The sequence below is a fragment of the Lissotriton helveticus genome, chromosome 1_1, assembly GCF_964261635.1.
Source record: "Lissotriton helveticus chromosome 1_1, aLisHel1.1, whole genome shotgun sequence".
In the NCBI taxonomy this organism is placed as follows: Eukaryota; Metazoa; Chordata; class Amphibia; order Caudata; family Salamandridae; genus Lissotriton; species Lissotriton helveticus.
The window spans coordinates 707,455,252-707,475,560 of NC_136057.1; the positions used below are offsets into that span (position 1 = coordinate 707,455,252).

General features: G+C 45.5%; 1 protein-coding gene across 1 annotated transcript in view; it reads right to left on the minus strand.

The window, feature by feature from the left end:
* Positions 1-20,309, minus strand: part of PTPRQ (protein tyrosine phosphatase receptor type Q) — a 1,500,794-nt gene that overhangs the window by 1,471,508 nt on the left and 8,977 nt on the right. The window contains exons 2-4 of the mRNA XM_078647981.1: positions 18,704-18,988; positions 18,087-18,356; positions 7,323-7,583 (exon numbers count right to left, since the gene is read on the minus strand). Of these exons, the coding sequence (XP_078504107.1) occupies positions 7,323-7,583; positions 18,087-18,356; positions 18,704-18,988 (816 nt within the window). The remainder of the gene's footprint in view (positions 1-7,322; positions 7,584-18,086; positions 18,357-18,703; positions 18,989-20,309) is intronic.

The following is a 20,309-nucleotide window of genomic DNA, read 5'->3' on the forward strand; positions in this document are numbered from 1 at the left end:
GGTGCTTGGCGCCATGGCCGTTGTCGGGACCACGACTCTGTCGACTCAAAGGATCGGACCGAAATGCTATCTGAATCAGAGGGGTTCTCCCTCACTTCCCTCTGAGAATGTTTCTTTAAGAATGTTGCGCGTGGTCGTTGTCGGGACCACGACTCTGCCGACTCAAAGGATCGGACCGACGTGCTTTCTGAATCAGAGGGGTGCTCCGTCAGTTCCCTCTGTGAGTGTTCCTTTGGGAATGTCTTACCAGGTGGCCTTCGGAACCGGGTAGTCCGTGACGAGCTGCTTTCCACCTCGGAATTGTCTTTGAAAAGCTTCTCCGGGTGTCTTTGTTGGAACATCTTCAATGTTGTCTCATTTGGGAGATTGTTTGAAGATTCCGTGCTTGTTCCTTGTGCTTGATCCCAAGCTTTTGCCTCTTAGTCCTTCTCGCCTGATGTTACCCATCTATGCTCTGTTTCTTCGTTGTCGCGGGGCCCATGGATGCTTTGGGGCCCATGAATGCATGGATCTTTTCTTGCTTGTTGTTGTTGTGAGGGACCAGTCCGTCTTGTGTGATCTGGTTCTCCTTTCCAATTGTTTGGTGCTCTAGTATCTCTGATCTGTTGGTGGTGTGTTCTCCTGCCAGCTGTTTCCTCGGACTCATCTTCACGCCTTGGCGATTGATGTTCCGGCGTCGATTTCCTGTGTTAACCACTGCAGCCCCTTCTTCTATGGTTTGTCTTTCTCCCCCACTGGTTGTGCAGAATGCCATTTTGTCCAGGAGTGCAATCTGTCCCACTGGACGCTCCCTCTTTATCAGAGTAGCGTGTGTTATGCTTTGACTGACTTCTTGAGGGACTCCTGGGGGATGAATAATTCCGGGGAGTTGTTCTTTGGATGGTTGACTCTGAGTAATCTTTGATTGTTTCTGAGTGGTCGGACGCTGAGTAATCTGACTCTGAGTATTCCTTGTCACTTTCCTTGTCACCGTGTCTCCCCCGCTGTCTTTTCGCTGGTCTGCCTTCTCTCTCTCTCCTTTTGTGTTTGTTGGATTTCTGGGTTCTCTCTTCCCAGGTATCTCGAAGTTTTGTACTCAGATGCACATCCCTCAATTTGTCTCTTGTTTGGACTTGCATTCCAATTTCGGCTTTCTTGATAATTTCCTTTAGCGACCAATGCCCTCTCAGTATTTTGTGCCTTGTTTCGGGGTTTTTACAGCCTTCAATTATTCGGAGCCGAACAGCATCCTCATTTGTAAACGTGTTGAAATGGCAGCCTTGTACCAGACTTTGCAACCGAGTGATGAAATGCGGCAATGGTTCGCCTGGTTCCTGCCGTGCTGTGTTGAAGACCATGCGATTATGATCCACCTCTGCCTGTGCATTGAGATGGGCACAGAGCTCCTCTTGGAGTCTGTCATAGATGTCCGCTTCTTCTTTGGAAAATGTTCTAATTGGGCATCGGCCCCCGGGACCCACCAGATGGAGGAGTAGCACCAGACATTTTCTTTCTCTTTGCTCACCGTTAGCTTTCAAGAAATTGTCCAATGCTTCCAGCCACCAGTGCCGTTTGAGGCCCTGGATCCAATCGTCAATCCGCGCCGCTGGGGGCGATACTTCAAGGTGTGGATTGAAACATTGAGCTACGTCTCCTCCCGCCATGAGAGAAGAAGGTTCTGATCTGTCGTAGACGCGGGGCATTATGCTGTACACTTTTCTTCGGGTTTCAGTTGCTTCTGCTTGTGTTTTAGCTTGAGCTTGATTGTCAGTTCTTTTTTCAGTGCACTCGTGTTTGGTCAACATTGCACCCTTGAATTTATCCATGGTTAGTGACAATGTTGGGTGTCACTTGCTTGTTGTGTGTGTTCACCGGCTACTCCACACTTGCATTGGCTTGTGCTCGTTGCTGGTTCCGTTGTAATTATTTGTGCGTCGTCTTTGTTTATGTTTGCTTGTCGCTTCTTTTATTTTATGGACACGCGTTACTGCATTACATTCGCCACTGCGCATTCGCTTGCGTTTCTCACTGTTCGCGTTTCCACCCGTGCTGACCTTTGTTTGTCAATGCTTGTTTGTTAAGTCACTCTTGTGGTTGTTCTTGCTTGTTAGTTGATTCACTCTCGTGTTAGCATGTGCTTATTCTGTTTGGTCGCCAAGACTTGTTCATTGTTGTCCACACGCCGTTATCCATGCTTACTTCTTTGCATGGATCAATGCTTGTTTCTTTGCATGTACCAATGCTTGTTTACTCTTCGCCAATACTTGTCTTTGCATGTACCAATGCTTATTTACTCTTCGCCAATATTTGTTTCCGTTTGTCCAATGCTTGTTGATTTGCATGTATCAATGTTTGTCTATTTGCATGTACCAATGCTCGTTTCTTTGCATGTACCAATGCTGGCATGCCCTTCGCCAGTGCTTATTTATTTGCTCTTGCCAGTGCTTGTTTCCGTTTGTCCAATGTTTGTTGATTTGCATGTGTCAATGCTTGTTGATTTGCATGTATCACTGCTTGTTTATTTGCAGGTATCAATGTTCGTTTACTTGCATCTACCTTACGGTTATCAGTGCTTGTTGACTTCCTTTTACCAATGTTTGTTTCTTTGTTCTTGCCAATGCTTGTTCACTTTTGCCAATGCTTGTTCACTTTTGCCAATGCTTGATGATTTCTTGCTGTTGCCTGACTTCAAGATGGCCGCCTATGGACCACACAGGGTATGTCCTTAGAGCCTGCCTGACTCAAAGATGGCCGCCGTAGTTGTCTGTAGGCACTACTTTCTTTCACTGCATTCAGCCCTTTTTCTTCACCCAGGACTCACCGGCAGTCGTCTTCAGGAGCAGCACCCTCCAGATCTAGCTCCCTCTGGTCACCACTGCAGTCAGGTGAGGTTGGGGTGGGCTCCCGCCTCACTTTGCAGGGTCCTTCGACGGCGGCGTGCCAAAACCCACGCATTCGGAGTGAGGTTTTTCCGATGCCGGGCTCCAGATTTACCGCGCTCAGCAGCGCTTGACAGTGGACCTTCGCAGGGGCAGTCCACACCAGGAGGCACTCTCTTTCGGCCACAGCAGGCCACAGCAGTCCTCAGGTGAGCTTGGGGTGGGCTCCCAGCTCACTGTTACAGTTCCCGCTCTCACTTACGCCGACAGCATGCCAAACCTCACGCATCGGGCGTGAGGTTTTCCGATGCCGGGATTCTTCGAGCTCCGTTCTGAGCTCAGCTTACGATGCGTTCGTTGGCGCCTGCCAGCGGATCCTCCAAGGGCACTTCCTTGTACCTTGGGTACCTCTTCTTCACTGTGGGGTGCAGAGCAGAGTCGGGGTGGGCTCCCGACCTCTGTTTCACTTGGGACACGCCAAATTACACGCATCAAGCGTGGGTCCCGTTTTTGGCGCGATGAAGCGTTTCTTTCCTGCCGACGCTCTGGCGCTCGTTTTTCAGTCCCTTCAGACCTCTGGCAATCCCCTGGCTCTGGGGAGAGGGTCACTCACTGCTGGCCTTTCTTCTTTAGAAGGCAGCACGGCTCCACACAGCAGCGTTCTTCTTCCTTAGACACTGCACAGGACAGGGTGCTCTTGATAGGGTTCTGGGGCACTGGACATGCCTATCCCATCCTCGTCGCCAGTTGTAGCATCGTGCTACAAAGAAAACACAGACTCAGATTCTTAGTCTACTGGAGCTTTATTGCATGCTTCTGTTGCCTTCCCTGTCCCTATTCTAACTGCCCTCTTCCTGTGTCCGCTCCTCCTCTTCCTCTGGCCCCTTAGCTCCACCCACTCCCAACTACTAGTATGCTAACATCATAACACCCACGTATCCGCAAGACCACAGCCGGAGGAAGATCCTTCTCCTACCTTCTCAAAGCAAAGACCTGGAACACCCTCCCTCTCCACCTCAGGCAATCACCGTCACTGCCTCAATTAAAAAAGGACCGTAAAGCCTGGCTCTTCGAGTGAACCATAGTGCTTACGGCAGACCAGCTGTGTTCCTCCTCCTAGCGCCTTGAGACCCTTACGGCTGAGTAGTCGGGCTTTACAAGTAACCTGATTGATTGATTGATTGATTGATTGATTTATTGATTGAACCCTTCACACCCTTGGCAACTACCTTTAATACCTAACAGCAGACACAGTATCGAGGGAAAGATTTTTAATCTGCTCGGTTCTAACACTAATTATGCAGGAGAGAGGCTGCATAAAGGCACACGAAGCGTTCAGGTGACTTCCAGCTTCACCAAAATGCTCCCCTGATGGTCTATAGAAACCTGAATATAGGTTTCCTGTCTTTATCTGTGCTTAGCTCCTAGAATCCAGACTGTTACTTTCATCTACATACTAGTCCCACACACACTGATAACAGCTAAATCATCGTCAGGGCTCCGGTTCATATACTGGGATCTAGTGTGATGCTATCCCAAAGCCCTATCTAAAATATTTGCTTATATTACAACATGAAAAAGTGTGCTTCAAGCCTTTGGACGCTACATAAAATCATGTCCCCGCTCTCTCACAGAGGAGGAATGAGAAGACTGCTATGGCTCCTCTGCTTAGAGACATCTAACAGGGAATACAAAAATTCAGTCACATACTCAGCGCCCTGATAAATCTTGCAAAACAAGGCAGGCAACAGATTTGTCAACATGAAGTAAATCAGTTCATTCAGTCTATGAAATGCTACAGAGGTTTTGAGCTGGTAGTAAAAACGTATCTCTATATTCTTCATCAGTTGCTTGACACAAAATACAGCTGAACAGTCAACGCGTTTAACTCACAGACAAAAAGTGCTTCCTCAGATATCTGTATATTTTAATCCACATCCAGTTTAAGTCTTCCTTATGATGCAGATTCCTCAACTAGCCAATACCACTGACACGACATTCATGGGCAGTGAATTTTAAAGTCATTTCTTACTTTCAATTTGTTTGGAGTTCTCAATTTCACAAAGGACGTTCCCCTCATCAGATGTTGTCCTCCCAGGTTCAGAAATGTTCTGAAGTGGTTGTGATGACTTGCAATCTTACTGTATGCACTATCTAATGATCGTAGAATTTCCTACACCTAATTCTGACTATTCACTCATGCTATACTTGCCACCTTTTTCAGCACTTCAAATTTGGTTTACTACAAGAATTCCCAGAAGTCATAAATGCAAGATGGCCACCCCCATACCCCATCTGGCGGAGGGGGCTTTGTCCTTCCTCAGCTACGGACCTCTTTCAGGATATACACTGGTTTTCCTCCTGCTGGGGTTGAGGCTAGAAAGTGTAGGGGGTATTTACAATGAATGGTATCAAAAGAATAAGTGATAAAGCTGTCCTTTGGTCTGCCAACCGTTCCTGTCTAACCTATCAGTTGGTTTATCCCTCTTAAGTGACTAGTTGATGACAAAACCTTCCTAGCCTCAGAGCCCAAGTGTTGGACTTGGCCCTCTCTATGGGGTCATCCCCATCCTTTCTGCCTTCACACCTCCTTTTTCTGAATCCGTTCTTGTTGGTTTTTAGGAATGCGCACTTTACCACTGCTAACCAGTGCTAAAGTGCATGTGCTCTTTCCCTTAAAGTAGGTAAAATTCACTTTCACCCAATAGTCACATATCATTTACTTATAAATCCATATTACTGTGGTGCTACATGTACCCAGGCCCTGTAAATTGAATGCAACTAGTGGGACTGCAGCACTTTTTGTACCTGCCACTTAAGTAGCCTTTTTAAAACATTCCTCAGGACTGTCATTGCAGCCTGTGTGTGGTTTTAAACTGACATTTTGACCTTGCCAAATAAACATTTTTGCCAGGACTAAACCTTCCTAAACCAGGCTCTTCCTGTCCCAGTGACACAACAGGCTCCTGACCGTTGACCTTATTGGAACCGATGCAGCTCACAATGACTGTGGTTGTTGCTTGAGTAGGGTTTCAACCAATAACCCGATTTCTCACACCAAGTCATTGTTTTCTAGGACTATGGTTGTTAACTCAGCCAGGAAAATGGACTGAGGCTCAGAGGCAAACTATCTAAAGGAGTTTTTTTTCTCTCAGGCAGCACAAGGTACGCTTTCTAAAACTTACTTTTCCACTAAAGGTATCAAACCTCTATTTTCACCACTGAATTAGATTTATGAAACTTACCGAAAAATAACTTTGAACATTTTTCTAGGTATAAATACAAAATATTATTTATACTTACATGCGGGTCTGTTAATGGAAAATTTATCTTTACCCTCCGCAATGAAGAGGGCATTGGAGTAAGTTTCCATTGTGAGGGAATACTACTTCCAATTTGTAACATGCCATATTTTTATATATTAAGCACATAACCGTGTTGGCTTAAATAGCACACTTTAGATGTGACCTATCACATATATACAACTTTCCTATAAGACAAAAGACCTTTTCCCTGTCTTGTGTCACTGCGGTTTTTTAAAACTGCAAAATGCAGCACAAATATGACATTTAAATTCCAAGCAATTTCTGTACTAACTTACAGTGGTCTTTCTAGAAAGTTTAATATACCATTGGGATTAAACCAATTTCACACTACCATTTCAAATGACGAGCTCACGCACTTGGGCACTGATGAACAGTGTCAGAGTGTACAGTCCTTATACCAGCAGAAATAGACTCCAGAAAAAGTTTAAACATCTGGAGTTATTAAGCAGAAACGCTGACATTGGTAACACTTAGAATATTATTTGGACTGAGGTCCCTACATTTCTGATGGAAGTATTTTTCTGTGCGCTATTCATCAGGGTGTTTTAATCATATAACCTGTTTCTGATGGCCATTATTTCTTCGACTGGGTTACATGTTATGCATATTACTTTTCCTGTACCACACTGACTCAAATTATAACATTTTTGTCTATTATATTAACTTTTCTTGTGGGGCATTCAGGATTCTATCTGAGCACAAAGTTATTTAATGTGACCACGTTTTTGGAATTGCAAAGAAATAACGTCGGAAGCAGTTTTGTAAATTGTGAAATATTATATGATGTCGGGTCCATGCCAAATCGCCTTTGAGATACTGCTCTGTGTGCATTTAGCTAACTAATTGATTTCATACCCTAAGAAATTAAACAACAGTGCACACAGATCTGCATCAGACACGGACAGTGAAGATGTGGGCCCTTAAGCAATTAACCCTCTACCTACTGGAATAGCAATGAAAATGCAGTTGTCCAAAACACTTGTATTACAATCGCACGCCTAAAAAACATTTTAAACGGCTAAAGATGTGTTTTGAAACGTGTTTGTTTGCGCGCACACAATACCACAGAAAGATTGCGGACACAGTATTGTCTGTCCACAAAAGCGAAATAAACCAGTTCTGTACTTTGAACACTTACATGTTTTAACTGCAGATATTTGGTATGCAGAACTGTGCATCGTTTTACTAATTGTCGAAATATAGAATTCATACTCTGTGCCCGGAATAAGGTCTTCAATTGTTATTTTGCCGTCACTCTTTAAAGCAAAAGTTGTGCTTGGCATGCCTGTTCTTGCCACCAATATGCCATCGAATAACCCCACATCAGGCATTTGAACAAAAAGTACCACATGCTTGCTATGGAGCTCATAAGGTACAGCAATCTGTACTGGTTTTGGCTCTGCAAGAAAAAAAAACATTTCACGTTAGAAAATCAAAAATACCAAAACTTTCAAAATATACTATACAAGCAAAGCAGCACTGTGCCAAGTGACATCAGTAATACATTGTGAGGCCTAAAATATGAAACTATTCCATTACCTTCTTTCTATAAACAGAAAAAGACTGATTACTTGGATGACTATAGTTGATGGCTCTTCACATCCCTTTGCTCGACTAAAATATACCCAGCTCTGATGACATGGCAATGTGATTTGATTATAGAAAAAGTAGGGGAAAGTGGGTATCCCCTCTTACTTCCCAACATTTACTTCCTCGCATCATTAGGCTGTCCAGCTTCCTTTCCAATACCTATACTGTAAATATACAAGTTAACCCAATCAAAGAATGAGTGAGAGCCAAGTAAAACTTATGCTGAAGTACCGGTGCAGACAAGTACAACTTGCGGAAGGGACAATTAATGCATTTAGTTATTTATTTGAAAATATATTTACAATGTAATTGAGAGGGGTGTATCAACTGTAATTTTTGGCAAACCCCAGGGAATGACCCCTCATAATGATATACATTTTCACCCATGCATCAAACAAACGCCATGGTGGCAAGAGGCAGTTTGTAGGTGTTTATGGCTGTTAAAGGTGGTGCTGTTTGTATCGAAGTAAAAAAAATGTTGTGAAAGAGAATGCAAATGTCCATATTAGGATATAATCCGCTGTCTTGTTGGGGTTCAGCCTCCATAGTCTCTTTGACATTATTGAAGAATTGTGTTTCTTCTTGATGATGTGAATGCAAAACTGACCTTTGCTATATAATGCAACCAAGAACATCAGGCAAAAGATAGTTGTGCTCCTATTCACTGTGTGCTCGTATGTTAGCACTAAAAAATCTGGGATTTGGTGAGCACAAGAAATGGATATTAATCTCAAGGGGCGGGGAAATGGTGAATTGTCCTATCAGTAAATCAAGCGATCTGAAAGCTGTGCAGATCTGTCATTTTCAGGCTCTGCCTCCAGATCAGAGAGCAGTAAAATGGTGGCAAGAATGGAGAAGAATTCCCATAGAAGGACAACGACCATTAGGGGATTCATCCCTGTTGCCCTGTTTACCACAAGATAAACTGTGACTTCCTTTACCCGTTGGTTTAATTAACAGAAGATCACTAATACATACATCAGTAGTATAGTTTGAGTGGATACATATATTATATTAGACCACAACTATAACATATATAGTAAGTGAATTTAAGAGGACCGTGTAGGCCACAGTCCACACTTTGGGCTTCTATTTATGATGGATATTGCTGGGCATGTGTATTGCATACTTAAGTGTGCAAGCATTAGTGAGCTTTGAGGTGCAGTAAACAGGTTTCGAGGAAACTCTTAAAAGCTGATAATGAGCAGGAGAGCCATGCCACAAAAAAATGTGAATCTTGGCAGAGTGCGATGTTTGAGTAAAATAGTGTAAAAGAACTGGCAAGGCCCATCGGTGAATTATCTTAAAGGCCAGAATGAAGAGTTTGAATATATGCCTGATCTGACTAACTTTCGTTCTGTCATCTAAAATGAAAAGTACAGAGGAATTGTGTTGCAATGTTTATACCTTTGTGACATGGAGAGGAGTTTTTCTGGCAGCCAACAAGAATAATAATGTAACTTACACATGGCAAACATGTTAATTGGTGTTTTGGACTGAATAGAGAGTGCATGTGAATCTTCTTGACAATTCAGTCACTGCAGCCTGGTAGTCACTTTTGAGGAAAAATTAATGATGCTTGTTAGATCTCGGGGTCCCTAGTTGGCAATGGTATTCACCTTTGTCCAAATAGGGACCCTTACTTCTAAGTCACGATAAGGAAATTCCACTCCTTAATAACCCCTGCTCACCCCCTTGGTAGCTTGGCACAAGCAGACAGGCTTATCTCAGAGGCAGCGTGTTAAGCATTTGTGAATATACACAGTAATACAGTGAATACACTACAGATGGACACAACACAGGTTTTATAAAAATAAGTATTCTTTATATAGACTTAAACACAAGACCACAAACGACAAAAATCCACAATACTACACATAAGATTGCTTAAAGATGATAACATTTTGCTTAGTTCAAGTTGATGATAAATGCGACAAAGTTCTTAACAAAGTACCTGGATGCGTAACGCAAAGTAAATAAAAGTCTCGCAAAAGGGGAGATGCGTCGGTTCTGTGATCCGGGGGAGATGATGCGTCGTGCCTCAATGCTTGCGCAGAGTAGGGGATGCGTCGTGATCCTTACCGGTACGGAGGTGATGCGTAGATTCTCGGCCTGCGGGCTTGTTGCAGTGCGCAAGATGGCGCCTAGATGGTGATGAGACGATCCAGTTGCGGTGCGAGAAGATGGCGCCCTTGATGCGGCGATGCGATGACGATGCGATGACGCCCTGGCAGCCTTGCGACACGCTTCTCCGGTGATGTGATGGCGACTCTCTCAATGGCGTCACGCTTTTCCGGTGAAGCGACAGCAGGCAGCTTCGATGAACACACGCTTCCATGGAAATGCGGCGAAGGCTTGCTTCTCCGGCGATGGAAAGATTTTAGCTGCGTCTTCGATGCGCTTCCTCTCGATGCGTCGCGGTTCAAGCTCCTAGCGACACGCAAATGTCTGGAGTTGAGAATTCACAGCAAGGAAATTCAGAGGGGAGCTGGAGATTAAGTCTTTTGTCCCTGAGACTTCTGCAGGAGGCAAGCACAGTTCAAGAATATCTTGTAAATGATGAAAGTCCTTAAAAAGTTCCTTCTCCTTTCCTTGGCAATTTAGCAACCACTGCAGGCCAACCCAGCAAACAGCACACAGGCAGAGGGGCAGTCAAACGCCTGCAGCTTCCTTGGTTCTTCTCCTTGGCAAAAGGTTTCTTGTTCCAGAAGTGATCTAATTTCTTGGGATCAGGGTCCCTTATATTTATACCCCAAGATCCTTTCTTCTCTGAAGGCAGAGAGGCCTCTGCCTAGTCCAAACCAGTTCCTGAGCACTTTGTTTACATGGCTCTCTTCTTCCTTTCACTGTGCAGGGCAGAGACATCAGCCGCCCCACAGGAGGTGGAGCCAGCACAGAGGAGGAAAGATACAGCTCTTGAGCACTCTGTTGACTTGATTCCTTTTCTCCTTTCACAGTGCAGGGCAGAGACATCAGACGAGCCACAGGAGGTGGAGCCAGTATTGCAGAGGGAAGGCCCAGCCCTATGCAGGTCCCAGGTGCAATCCTCCCTCCCATCTAGATGCAGATCTCTCTATTCACCACCGGGCTGCCCCAGCCTGTCTCTTAGAATCCCCCAGCTCTGTCACTCACAAACCCAGACAAGGAATACACAACCCAGCAGAGGCAGGCCTGGATAGTTAGGCAAGAAAATACCTACTTTCTAAAAGTGGTATTTTCAAACACAGAATATTAAAACCGACCTTACTAAAAGATGTATTTTATTATTCTGAGTTCAGGCATACTAAATTCGAATTTCTACCATGTTCCCTGAGTCAGTTAGGATTATAAGAATGTAATAATCTAACTGCCCATTCTGGCCTATGAGAACAGGTAGCCCTCAATAGTGAAAAACGAAAATGGCTGTATTTCACTATTAGAACATGCTACACACATCAGATCATGTCCTACATTATACTTAAAATGCACCCTGCCCTTGGGCCTACCATAGGGGTGTATAATATGAAGCAAAGGGAAGGTTCAGGGACTAGCAAGTGGGTGCACTTGGCCAAGTCAACATGGTAGTGCGAGACTGCACATAGGCCTTGCAATGGCAGGCCTGAGACACATTTTACAAGCTGCTTCTGTGGGTGGCACAGCCTGTGCTACAAGCCCACCAGCAGCATTTGATTTACAAGCCTTGGGCACACATGGTGCACTGTACTAGGGGCTGACAGATAAATCAAATAACTCAATCATGGAATAACCAATTAGTACATTAATTTAACATAGGGAGCACTTGCACTGTGACAATGATTAGCAGTGGCACAGTGCCCAAAGCATAAAACCAGCAAAAACATATCAAAACAGAGGAGGCAATCCGTCAAAAATGGAAGGGAGACTCACGCCAATGATGCCAGGTCTAACAATGTTTCTCATTGAGTGAGGTCAAATAGTATTCCAACTTTCCACGCAGGAGATATTAACAGAGAGAGGAAAGTAAATGAAAAGGAGCATTGATGAGGTCTAAAGAAGCAAGAAAGTACTTCATTCTTGGAGAAGTTAAGCAATACAAATTGATGGCCCCAAAGAAAAGTAAAGAGAAAAAAACAGAACCTTATGGAACACCCAATGCAAGATGAGTAGGTGAGTAGTAGTAAATTAACTGAGGTATATAGTAACATTGGCAAACAATCAAGGAGGATAACAATTGAAAAGAGTTGATTGTGATGAGTGGGGTGTTGAGTTTTAGCAGAGTACAGAGGCTGGAAACCAGGTACAAGAGTGCCAAGTTGGTTGCATATGTGTAAGCCTGCTAAAACATCAATTTTCTGAGTTTTGGAAAGGAATGACAGCTGGGAGTCAGAGGGATGTTAGAGATAAAACTGTGGTTATCTGTAGGATTTGCCAAATTGACCCCACAATGTCAAACTTCAAGCACGTTTGGGTATGGATAATAGGACCCTAAATGAGTTGCAAGTAACGTAATGATTAAAGGACTAAAAGGAGCATACGAAGCCCATGACAAGTTAGTAGTTTTAGTACAGAAAAGATTTGATGTAGGATGAGTAAAAGCAAGTTATGAATCTGGCCATTTGTGCTGGTGAGGAGGAAGGTGAGAAAACGTGTCACAGGGCTGCCATAAATGTTGGTAAGTGATGTTTATGTCATTGATTAGTTTGTGGAAGTATGTATCAAAGTTGTTAGGTAAGAAATTAAATGCAGTGTTTGGTAGTCATATTCCTTAATTTTCTACTTTGAAAGAGAGAATAATTATGTCGTTTGTTAATGGACCAGGGAATAAGACTCACAGGTTAGGTACTAAAATATTTCCAGTGTTGCTGTATTCCTTACTATCAATCAATCAATCAATCATAACACTTGTATAGCGCACTACTCACCCGGAAGGGTCTCAAGGCGCTTGGGGGAAGGGGTCCGCTCCTGCTCGAACAGCCAGGTCTTGAGTTGTCTCCTGAAGGCGAGATGGTCCTGGGTCTGCCGAAGGTGGATGGGGAGGGAGTTCCATGTCTTGGCTGCCAGGTAGGAGAAGGATCTGCCTCCGGCGGTGGCTCTTCGGATGCGTGGTACGGCGGCGAGGGCGAGGCTAGTGGACCGTAGCTGGCGGGTGGGCGTGTAGAAGGTCAGGCGGTCGTTGAGGTACTTGGGGCCCAGGTCGTGGAGAGACTTGTGTGCGTGGGTGAGGAGCCTGAACGTGATCTTCTTGTTGACGGGGAGCCAGTGCAGGTCCCTCAGGTGGCCGGAGATGTGGCTGCATCGGGGGATGTCCAGGATGAGTCGGGCGGAGGCGTTCTGGATGCGTTGGAGTCTTTTCTGTAGCTTGGCTGTGGTTCCGGCGTAGAGGGTGTTTCCGTTCCTGGTTTCGGTCGGGATCCATCGGAAGATCTTGCGGAGCATGCGTAGGGTGTGAAAGCATGATGAGGAGACGGCGTTGACTTGTCTGGTCATCGAGAGGGAGGAGTCCAGGATGAAGCCCAGGTTGCGTGCATGGTCTGTTGGCTTGGGAGTGGTGCCCAGGGCTGGGGGCCACCAGGAGTCGTCCCAGTCGGAGGGCGATGGTCCCAGGATGAGGACTTCTGTCTTGTCTGAGTTCAGTTTCAGGCGGCTGTCCTTCATCCACTCGGCGACGTCTTTCATCCCTTCGTGTAGGCAGGTTCTGGCGGTGTCGGGGTCTCTGGTGAGGGAGAGGATCAGCTGGGTGTCGTCGGCGTAGGAGATGATGTTGAGGTTGTGTTGGCGTGCGACGGCTGCAAGAGGTCTCATGTAGACGTTGAAGAGGGTGGGGCTGAGTGATGATCCTTGCGGTACGCCGCAGATGACTTCGGTGGCCTCGGATCGAAACGGGGGGAGGCGGACTCTCTGTGTTCTTCCGGCGAGGAACGAGATGATCCACTCCAGTGCCTTCTCTTGGATGCCGATGATGCTGAGGCGTTGAACAAGGGTGCGGTGGTAGACAGTGTCGAACGCTGCAGAGAGGTCCAGGAGGATGAGTGCCGCTGTTTCCCCGTTGTCGAGCAGGGCTCGGATGTCATCGGTGGTTGCGATGAGGGCGGTCTCGGTGCTGTGGTTGGCTCTGAAACCGGACTGCGAGGGGTCGAGGGATCCGTTCGTCTCGAGGAAGGCGGCAAGCTGTCTGTTGACGATCTTCTCGATGACTTTAGCGGGAAAAGGGAGGAGCGAGATGGGGCGGAAGTTTTTGAGGTCGGTGGAGTCCGCTGTTTCTTCAGTAGGGCGCTGAGCTCGGCATGCTTCCAGCTCTCCGGGAAGGTGGCGGTGTTGAAGGAGGTGTTGATGATGTTCCGGAGTTGGGGTGCGATGGTGGAGTCAGCCTTGTTGAAGACGTAGTGGGGGCAGGAGTCGGTTGGAGATCCGGAGTGGATGGTGTTCATCGTGCGGGCTGTGTCTTCGGTGGTCACCATGGTCCAGGTGCGGAGGGTGGCGGTGGGGAGCGTTGGTTCGACGGTTGGGTGCGTGGATGGTGCGCCGAAGCTGTTGTGGATGTCGGCGATCTTGCGGTGGAAGAACGAGGCGAGAGAGTCGCAGAGATCTTGTGAAGGAGTGATGTCGTTGTTGCCGGTGCTGGGGTTGGAGAACTCCTTGACGATGCTGAAGAGTTACTTGCTGTCGTGGGCGTTGTTGTCCAGTCGTTCCTTCAGTGATTTCTTCTTGGTGGTGCGGATAAGCTGGTGGTGCTTGCGGGTGGCGTGTTTGAGGGCGGTCATGTTGTCAGTGGTCTGGTCGAGGAGCCAGGCTTTCTGGAGGGTGCGGCAGGTCTTCTTGGAGTTCTTGAGTTCATCGGTGAACCAGGAGGCCTTCTTGCTTCTGGGTCTGCTGGGAGGGTTCTCCAGTGGCGCGAGGTTGTCGGCGCAGGCAGTCAGCCACTGCGTGAAGTTGCGGGCTGCTTCGTTGGGGTCCGTTGTGCTGGCGGGTGGGTTCTGGCTGAGGGAGGTGGTGAGCTGGTCAGCGGTGATCTTGCTCCAGCTCCTGTGAGGAACCTGTTGCAGGTGGTGGTGGGTCGTGGTTCTTCTGAAGCTGAAGTGGACGCAGCTGTGGTCGGTCCAGTGGAGTCCGGTGGAGTGGCTGAAGGTGATGTGCTTGCTGGATGAGAAGACGGGATCTAGCGTGTGGCCGGCGTAGTGGGTGGGGGTGTTGACCAGTTGTTTGAGTCCGAGGTTGGCGAGGTTGATCAGCAGGGCGGTGGTGTTGCGGTCCTTGTTGTTCTCCAGGTGGAAGTCGAGGTCCCCTAGGAGGATGTAGTCGGCAGAGGGGAGGGCGTGTGGGCTGATGAAGTCCGTGATGTCTTCGCTGAATTGTGTGCATGGTCCCGGGGGTCTGTAGACGAGGGTGCCTCTGAGGGTCGTCTTTGGGTCGGTGTGAATCTGGAAGTGGAGGTGCTCGGCGGCGGCGAAGGTGTCGTTGGAGTCGGTCGTGATGCGGATGGTGTTCTTGTGGACGATGGCGATTCCTCCTCCGGTCTGGTTGACACGGTCCCTCCTGATGATCTTGTACCCGTCCGGGATGGCGATGGCGATGTCGGGGGCTGAGGAGACGTTCATCCAGGTTTCCGTGAGGAAGGCGATGTCTGGTGATGTTGTGTCGAGGAGGTTCCAGAGTTCCACGGCATGTCTGTGGACGGAGCTGGTGTTGAGCAGGATGCACTTGAGGTGGTTGCTGCTGGTGCTTGGCGGGTGCGGTGCAGGTTCGGAGGCAGGTGAATTTGCAGGTTTTGCAGGTGAAGGGTCTGTGGATGCGTTTCGGGGCGGCCCGGCAGCAGGCTGGGTTCCGGCCGGCATTGAGTGCGTTGAGGGCGGCGGCGTCGTAGGTCTGTCTGGTCGTCTTGCATCGGCAGGGGCCAGGGGTCTTGGCACTGGGCGCGGTCCAGGCGCGGGTGGGCGCAGACGGGCTTGCCTTTGGCGTGCCTTCGGTGCACAATCGGCGCGCCCGCTGCGCGTGAACGCTGCGCGTCTGCGCGGTTCGCCATTTAAGGACAAGTGGGAGGGAGGAGCAGCTGGGAGGCGGGAGCGGGGAGGGCACGGAACAAAAGGGGGCATGGCCACGTGAATGGCGGCGGGAAGCGGGGAGCGGGGCGGGCAGGCAGAAGGGAAAGAAACAAAATACAACCACTATTAACAATTTAAGCACAAAAAACGATAACTTGAGACAAATTTACGGCGAAACAGCTGGGGAAGGTACAGAGAGGCAGGCAGCTAGGGAGGCAGGCAGACGGCAGAGCGAGGCTGCGAGAAGCAGCGAGGGGCACACACACAACTGGGGGCCGTGCGGCGCGGGGGTGTCCTGAGAACAGCATCTATACACACACCTGTCCTGTGTAACACTACTGTACATTATTTGCTTATCAAATAGTAGCATCTACTAATTGGAACATGAATTGCAGTTTTTAGATATCAAGGTCTCATTGGAAATACACACAAGATTTTTTTTATTGCAATTACCAAAGACAATCTACATATATAATGCATATATTGTCTTGATCATCTTTATATTGAGTTCATAAGTCATTACAAAAGTCAAAATGATGGCTAAAAATACAACACTCTAATAAAAAATGTGGGGGGGAGGGGTTGGGAAGCAGTATACTGCACCCAAATGCTTTTGGGGAGTGGGCCAGTAATGGTCTGCTCAGTATAGGTTACATGACAAAGTTAAGCATATAATAATGAAGTTCGCAACAATGGATGATTTTGCGCTTGGTGAAGGCATAACAAAACTGTGGAAGGCTCCTTAACTGATGAGTCATGTCAAAGCCAGAAATGATGTTGTGTATACACCAAGTGTGGAATATGGAATCCATGGTGAAATATGAGACTTTAGCGTATCAAAGCATTTCCCCATAGAAACAGAAGGGGCAAAACCCTTTGATACACCAGGCCTGTGTGCTGTTAACAATCAGGCTATGCCTGTGCCATTTTACAAGGAGTGTATTGTATTTGTGAAATGCAGATAAACAGTTGAGATCCTCATTACTGAAACTATGTATGCATTATGTGACACACATGGTAATTTCACAAACACTTCCAACTTACAAAGACTAAACTCGAGCCTGTCAAAAGAATCTAAAACTAGTGAATCAAATGCACATAAAAACTTTTTCACTGCTTCACACTCTGCGAATAAAATGTTAGTAAGTTGGTGTAACATATGAATTTTTCCAGGTGTAACTCAGACTTACACTTGAACAAATCTTTTAGTATTTGGTCCTTAGAATTTGCATATGGAAACGAGAGCTATAAAAAAAAATCCCACATATTGGATAGAGCAATTTGGTTTGTGGGTGATTTTTACCAGGAGCTATGTGTATCAATTCACCAATAAACCCAAATGAACTCAAAATGATACAGCGTCAATTAACACTCATGTTGTTCATCATTATTTTCATCGCAGATTCACACTTATATGTTGCACTATCAACATAGCTGACTTGTTACTAGGCCTGGGCAGAATTTAGATTATGCCGGAGTAATCTGAGTAATTCTGGTAATTCTGCATTACTCTTTGCCACAGAATTTCAGATAATTACGCAATTACTCCTGCTCACGTAATTAAGAATAATTTGGGGGGGGGGAGGAAATCCTACCAAAAGAGCACATTTAGTGAACACAAACAGCCCCTCTCGATTCTTATTCTACTGCATTTAGTGTTGTTTTGGACAAGAGGGTCCATTTTATGCTAATGAAACAATGCTAAACGCCAGTAGCAATTTTGGGGGAAAAGCCTACCCCAACTGTGATTACTCCTGCTCACGTGATTAAGAGTAATTTGGGGGGGAGGATTCCTACAACAGGAGCACATTCATGTATGTTGCATTTAGCCCTATTTCTTAGCACAAAATGCATCTTCGCGTCCATTATGGATGCGAGGGAGCATTTTTGTGCTAAGAAGTAAGGCTAAATGCAGAATTACTCTTCTCGCATAATTCATGCATAATTTCACAGAATTCTTAGGTAATTCGAAGAGATTACTCTACATGGAATTATGCAAATTACGCCCACCTTTTACATTTTACTTCAGGCTTTCAGAAAAAAAAGATTTTGAGTCCATTTCACAATTTGAGAAATGCAAATACATGCAACTTCATTCATTAGCTCTTCTTTGCCAGGGGTTGTTATTTGCTGATACAACTAACCAAAATTAATGGGAAACAATTGAGCCACAGAGGCTTTTCAAACATGTTTCTAGATTGGTTTAGTCTTCAAAAGCTGTGTGGACAATGGGGTATTCTGAAAGATACACAATTATGACTATCACAAACTAAAGATGGAAGGATGCATTCATCTTGAACAAAAAGTGATCTTACTTAAAGTTTTTCGGATGGTCTTCATTTCACTCATATTTCCATTTTTTACACTTGTCACTCCTATTTCGTATGTTTCGCCTGGCAGCAAAGAGTGAATTCTCATCTCATTTGTACTATTTGACAAATAGTATAATTTGTTGCTGGGTTCGGAGTCAGGTTTTAATAGAATTTTAAACTGATCTTCTCCTTGAGTAGGCTGCCATTGAATAACTATATAGTCCTCTCCAACGTCTTCAGGCATAGCCCAAACTTTCTCTGGTGGACTGACACCTAAAGCAAATCAAAGATAGTGTAAGTATGCACATGTTTATTGACGCAGAACAATTTCAGTCCTGTTGTCTTAAACCCCGCCTAAATCTTGCTGACTGCAAAAGTTCTAGTCGGACATTAGGAACTGATGACCAGATAAACCTTAAAGTGTAACATGAGGATACTGTCATTGTATAGAAATGCTATTGAACTGTATTTTATAAGTTTATAATCATAAGCAAATATTTTACAACTACAGACCAGTTTTCCTCCAATACCACTCGCCTCTCATTCCACTAATGCTTATAATTTAGAACTGGCAAAAGTAATTTTAAAATGTGAAATGATGACATGATGCCCCAGCATACCTGTAATGAGGAGCAAGGATGGTTCACTACAGCTTAAAGTGCCTCCTTCTGCTATGCTTTGCAGACGGATCCGATACTGATGGTAAGGCTTTATGTTGTAAATTGTAGTTGAAGTTTTTTTTCTCCTTTCTGAATAGGCATTCAGTTTATTGTCTTCTACATCCAAAATTGAAACAATGTAGCTATGGAAAGATGCCCTGACTGTATCATTCGGGGAATCCCACTGGAGAACTATCTCTGTTGAGGATACTTTTTTCGACCGCACATTTTGCGGATGAAATGGCCCTGTAGAGCAAGAAAACATCAAGAACATACATTTAGAACTGTTCATAGACACCAGGCTGCCCCCAACAATGTCTTACTCTAGAAGCAATGTACAGCAATAGAAGCACTGGTGAATAAGTGTGCTCAATGTATCTGAGGGATATTTTGCAGTTTCAAGAGGATTCTGGTTACTTGAGCAGAAAAAGTAAAAAGACTAGGAATACAGACTGGCAAAATGCCAAGAGCTCAAGGATGCTTCCAAGCTGCACATACACATTCAGAAATGTAGTGTAGAATCTGAAGAGTCATATTCCCTGTCCATGAAAGTCATATGCAGAAAAGAGTGCAGAGAAGGACAAAGATGGTGTGGGGGAGGATGAGGTTAGTGGAAATGGTGAAAATGTTAAGGGTCACATTTAAGCCTTCTTCAGGATCTAGACACCAATGCCTGCAACTGAAGTGTATACTAGTTTAAGAGCCCTGTAATGTTAAGCCGATTAGGAAATGGAATAATCTTCCCCTTAGGAACAGTCTTACATCAATATTGTGGATTTCCTTTTCCTTTAAAGGGATACATTAAGCATTAAGCCACTTTCTCTTTCCCATTAAAATGTGGATTCTTTGAACATACACTATATAACTAGCCACCTTAAAACATAATATCACTATGCTACACAAGTGAAGTGTCACATACTGTTGATGCAGCATCCTCTTTGACACATTAAATATATATTATGACTAGATTTCAATTTTAAATCATTAGAGTATATGGACCTTTTGTGAGAAACTGGTTGGCAGAACCCCCAAAATAAAAGTGGACCCCATTAGTGAAATAGCTAAAAAAAAAAAAAAAGTGGCCCATGATTGCAAATTAAGGCACTTTTGAACTTGTAAAGTTCAAAACTGTATAAGTGTTTGCAAGGTATGTATGTTATGTTATGTCATATCATGTCATGTTATGTGTAAGTGTACTTTCACCTGCGAGAGTATCTTTGTGCTGAGCAGATGAGAATAGCGACACAAAAATATGATGGGCGGAATGCTGAACATTGTCAAACATTCACCACCAGTCACACATCTGGGTTAAATCCATAATTTGTTTTGTCATCATGCCACCCTGTTCCCCATGGGAAAAGTCCAGCTCAAACTGGCAGGCCAGGTCCTCCATGGACCAGAAACAACTATCCTGGGATCGGTTTCAGATATCACTCCTGATCAGCCAGGCTAGCTTGAACCCAGTGGCATAGCGATTTGGGACCCACATCTGGGCATACCCTTCCTGTGAGCACAGAACCTGGTCTGGCAGTTCGGGCTGGACTGTTCCCATAAGGAGCAGGTTCAA